Source organism: Penaeus vannamei, chromosome 43 (assembly GCF_042767895.1).
Source record: "Penaeus vannamei isolate JL-2024 chromosome 43, ASM4276789v1, whole genome shotgun sequence".
Classification (NCBI taxonomy): Eukaryota; Metazoa; Arthropoda; class Malacostraca; order Decapoda; family Penaeidae; genus Penaeus; species Penaeus vannamei.
Window position 1 is genome coordinate 20,076,796 of NC_091591.1, and position 5,000 is coordinate 20,081,795.

The 5,000-nt window shown below is 41.5% G+C and overlaps 2 protein-coding genes across 9 annotated transcripts in view; one reads left to right on the forward strand and one right to left on the reverse strand.

Annotated features, from left to right (window-relative positions):
* Positions 1-608, reverse strand: part of LOC113809765 (uncharacterized) — a gene marked incomplete at its 3' end in the record, with an annotated part of 84,948 nt that extends 84,340 nt beyond the window's left edge. The window contains 1 exon segment of the mRNA XM_070118872.1: positions 1-608. This exon segment is cut by the window's left edge and continues 960 nt beyond it. Within this exon segment, the coding sequence (XP_069974973.1) occupies positions 1-475 (475 nt within the window).
* Positions 609-880: 272 nt separating this feature from the next.
* Positions 881-5,000, forward strand: part of lace (serine palmitoyltransferase long chain base subunit) — a 56,049-nt gene continuing 51,929 nt past the window's right edge. For 6 of the 8 annotated variants that reach the window (XR_011398387.1, XR_011398388.1, XM_070118867.1 and 3 more), the window contains exon 1: positions 881-1,045. Coding sequence is in view for 6 of the 8 variants with exons in the window: in XM_070118867.1 (XP_069974968.1) it covers positions 884-1,045 (162 nt within the window). In the remaining 2 variants the exon portion in view is untranslated. Of the gene's footprint in view, positions 1,046-1,370; positions 1,533-5,000 lie in introns of those variants that run through there. The other 2 variants (XM_070118870.1, XM_070118871.1) reach the window with 2 other exon arrangements.

Sequence of the window (5,000 nt, forward strand, 5' to 3'; positions counted from 1 at the left end):
TGGAGGCGACGGCAGGTGGCGGCGCTGACGACGGGCCTGTGTCAGCCTGGGTGGCGGCTGGCGCTTTAGCTGACGGCGCCTCGACTTTTCCCGAGAGCGGATCGGCTGACATGGCAAAGGAGGCGAAGGCGTCGCTGGGGTCCTTGGCGAAGGGGTCGCTAGTCTTGAAGGGGTCACTGGCGAAGGGCGGCGCGGCCGACGAGAGAAGGCCTGTGTCGAAGGCGGGGCTGGAGTCGAGCCCGCCGCCGAAGGTAGAGCTGTCGGGCGCCGCGGAGGTGGCCTGCGACACGAGGTCGTCCATGAGGCCAGCGGCCGCCTGGAAGCCCTGGGCCGCAGGAGGGAGCTGGTCGGCCTCGACCTTCTCGAAGTCGTCGAGGTTGAGCGAATCGCGATTCGATCCGGGCGCCTCTGGCTTCTGGCTGGAGTCCACTGCACTGTTACTCGACATGCTGGTGAAGTGATCAAAGTCAGACATGTTGCTGATTCCCTCTTACACGTTACAGGCCACGGTTCGACACAGAACACGAAACTAGCGGTGGTCCCGAGCGCGAGTGTGAGGTGTCCCTGCACGCACTCGACACACGCTGTCTTGCTCCACGACACGACCGCCCCCTTGCACTCGGCGCCATGACGGGCCGCACCTGCCGATCTTTGGTCTCAATTTGACCACACTTTCTTCCTTTTTAGGAATGTATAATTCATCCACATGATTAAAATTGATGTCTGTCACGTCAATGATAAAACTTCCATACAAATTAAAACTCCAAACGGACATAAAAAATTAGTCCTAGTAAAACAATAACGAAAACTCAGGCGGCGCGCCGATTGGCCGAGGAGAAGCGGGTCGTTCGGTTGAGCCAATCGGAGGAGTTTCGGGCGCCTCATGAGCCCCCCGCGCCGTGGATACCTAAACATGGTGGCGCACAGCGAGCTCGACCAGGTCCCGCGAGAAAAAATACTAAATCAACAGGGTTATTCATCATGTAGCAAAGAAAATGTAGCGGTGAACGACATCCAAGAGCCAGAGGAAAAGATCTGCCACCAGGTTAGCGCCATTGCCTTCGTAAATAGCCTAGAAATGGTGTTGTCAATTCAGGTCACGGGATGGGGGCGACTCGCACCACTCCCAGCTCCTCCGCATGACATTCCTTTTAATTACCTCGCCCGTGCTCGGGAAGCAGCGAAGTCGCCCTTGGCTCGCCCATGCCCCGCACAGCACAACGGCGATGACGATCAGGTATCCACAAGTCCCTATCCAAAGTCCCAGAAGCCACAGAAGGAAAAGGAAAATGCCAGGCGTGGAATGTCAGGAGGAATGTCATGTCATGCAGATTGATATTGCTTAATTTTTAATGGTGTCACAATCCCTTTTATCGTGTCGCGTTGGGCTCCGGTTGCGGCGAGAGTACGGCGAGGAGGCAGACGGTCTGGACTCTGGACAGACAATTGAAAGTTGAAGGCCTATTGTTTTTATTTTATTTTTATTTTTAACTTTTTAACTTCACTTTCGAATGGCCAAAGGAACAGCTATGGTGAGATTTTTGTTTGTTTGCTTTTGTTGTTTTCTTGTGAGTTCTTTTTAGCTTGGGTTGTTATTGGTAGTCTGTGAGAACCTTGTGTTTGAGTTGATGGACTTTCTATTCTTTTTCTTTTTTTGTTTATCATTTGCAAGGTGTCACAGATTTTCCTTCTGTAATGTTATTAACTTAACATGTTCGCTCCGTTGATGTTGCATTTACTTCCAAGGTTTATTTTTCCAACTGGTGTGTTTAGGAAAACTTTGGATGTGAATTTTCCTGAAATTTCTTGCTGCAAGGTTCATCACATCAGTTGTGTCTAGCAATACAATTTCAGTACAATATTATTAGAATAGAAGTCCCTTTTTAAAGGAAATCACTATAAGAATTGTGTTCCTGAAGAGTCATTAGAAGAGAAAAATTATTGGGTTGAACTATGGAATGCTGTTGGTAGCATTGCATAACTCAAGCCAGGGTGTGGTTGCAGTGGTGTCAGTGCTGAGAGACAGGAAAATTATCAATATTCCTTAGCCATAGGGAGAAAAGGGGAGTTTTCTTGGACAAAAGCAACAGAATATTATGTACTTGTTGAAATCCTGTCCAAATGGGTAAGAATTGAAGAATGTGTGTTAGTGTGGCTGTGGTTGGAGAGGCAGATACTAGGCTGCTGGTTCGAGTCCTCTCATTGTTTCTAGAATATGAAATATGAAAATCCTTTCTTGAAGATATTTATTAAGGAACTTAATAAATTATGTTAGTGATAAAAAAGGGAAAATTTAGATACTATAATGATGATAATAGGATGATATGAAGTGTTTTGTTGTTGACAAATTTGATGTGTGGCGGAAGTAAAGGAGGTAAATGTGTACAAGATACCTACAGTACCTTACAAAATAGATGTTTCTCTCAGGATGGTTAATATTTACAGTATGGATGCACCAAGCTAGGGCAAATTGCAGTTGCCAGTACAAGAAAGCCTCTGCAGACACAAAGAGCAATGCCACAACTAAAAGGAAAAGAATCACAGAAAGCGCCACTCACAGCCTAAGTCCGCTCAATGCTCCTGAGTTTCAGTTCTATCTTACCATGCATACCAAGGTGAAAACAATGTTTGGCATGGGGTTTTAGGAGGAGGAGCCCTCATCACCTACCCTGCGGGCAGTGCCTGAAGGGCATGCCCACTCATAGGCTTTACTTCACTAGTTGACAACATCATTGAAAACTGGACCCAAGACTTGACTGTCGTGTGTCAGTATCACCAGTTATCTCTTTTGTTAAGAGAAATTAATGTAGCCTACTTTGCAAATAGGTTGACAGCGAGAATTACATTGAGCCCATTTTTCTCAAGCGTCTGAATGTGTGGACTGGATTGTATTGGAATTTTACAGCCACTGGTGCAGGGAAATTTTTGGGTGATCAGAGAAGTCAGTAGCTTTGTTTTTTAGAATTTTCTTTAATAACCCTCAGAATTATTGCATGTTGCTCATTATTTGATTTTAGTGAAAGGTTCTAGGCCTGATGTGGCTATCGTTTATTATAATTGCAATTGATATTGTAGTAAATGTGTAGATATCAATTCCTACAAAAGGAAGTATAAATTAAGATGGGAATGCACTTGTCAAGGCCACTATGTATATTTGTTAGTTGTTTGAATGCTCAACCAAACTTCAGAGTTATGAACACAACTATCAAGGCCATACACTGTGTTTCTTCATGGCTTGAACCCTCCCAGGATATTAGTCATGTCCTTTAAGTAGGCTGTAATTAAGCTTTTGATGTTGTTTAATTCTATATTTGTTTTTTTTCTCCTCCTCCTCCTCCTCTTCCTCCTTTCTTCCCCACACCAGAGCTTTTATGGGTTTCTTATTTGAAGTGAAAGTTAGAGACCAAAGGTTTTAATTATTTCCCAAGGAAACCATTCTGGGGTTCCACAGAATGAATGAGTGAGAATGTGAGTATGTGGGAGAGAGGTTATGAGGGCAAGAGTTAAGAGTGAGTGAATGTGAGTGTCTTGCTTCATGTCAAGAGTATTGATTTATGAGGCATTGGTCTTTGGATGTACAAAGATGGAAAATTTGATTGATGAATAGGGATTAGTAGCTATTCACCTTATAATATCCTGCTGAGGTAAAATTTAGTATTATAAACTGATATTCATTAGTGATTGAAAACAGCTTTATATGTGTAAGTTTGGAAATGTATGTTGATATCATTTTCATGGTTGAGAGCAACTTTAGGACACTTAAAAAATACTTAGAAGTTCTATGGTAATTCTTTACAGAATGGCAACCCTGACTCCATGTCAAAAAATTTATTCATTAATCTAAGTTGCCATGACTGCACATAACCATCAGGCACTGCCCAAGGGGAGGGTTGATGGGTGGACTCTGCCCCAGTACCTTTGTGTCTACAGATTATTTTTTATACCAACTACTGCAACTTTTTGTCCTCTACAAGAATATCATATTCAATATACCCAAACTTAGTGTGTCGATACCATAAAGATTAACCAGTTCTATTTATGAACATAACAGTTCCAGTATACATGCTCATTGAACTATGTCATTATAAGTTTTTTTAGTAAAGTTAGTCTTCAAGTCTACCACATCACAGTTTATATTTAAGAGTATATATTGATGCTATAATATCTGTCTGTATATTTTTAGTTGAATAACATGTATTTTCTTTAAAACTAGAGTTCAACGGGGAAAGTGAGAGTGATTTTTTTCTACCTTTTATATCCAGTCATTGAACTCATAAACTGGTGTATACCTCCTCAGTAGCTGAGCATGCTACACTGTACAGTACACCTTTCAGATGATGCTCATAAAAGTCATTGTTGATGGATTAGCCAGTCTTTTTTGTTTGTAAAAATGCCTTTCTGCAGTATTTGACTTCTTCATTTATGACAGTTCCATCTTTTCCTTGCTGTGCTTATGAAAAGATACAATGTTTTTCCCTACAACTTTAGTTTCACTGCCTGGTACACACAAAACACACCATATACAGCTTATAGACTAGAAATAGGGATAAGTTTATTACTATTTCTTTTTGAACTGAGTAAAGTTAAGTTAATTGATTTTAAGTGTTATACCCTTTAATTTAATTGTTGGTATTGTATTCATAGATAAGCATGTTCATTTCAGTTTACATTGTTTGATAAAGATCCGAAAAGTTTAAGATTTACACATTCCTTCCAGAAAATAGTTGTTAAAAAAGGAGTGTCATGTTTATGCTATCACAATAGCACTTTTTCCCTCAATTTTTGTGTTTCCAAATAAACTTTTCATATGGAAATGGACTGAGCCTATCACACTACCAAGGCAGATAGCATTGCCCATGTAAACAGACATACGGAGTGAAGTCCTGGGTATCACACGAATGTTTTCATACATATCACATTATTTTAAAGATATATGATTATGTATATTGTGTATACGAATGTTCTAACATATTAGCTTATGTTTACATTTTCTCACTCTA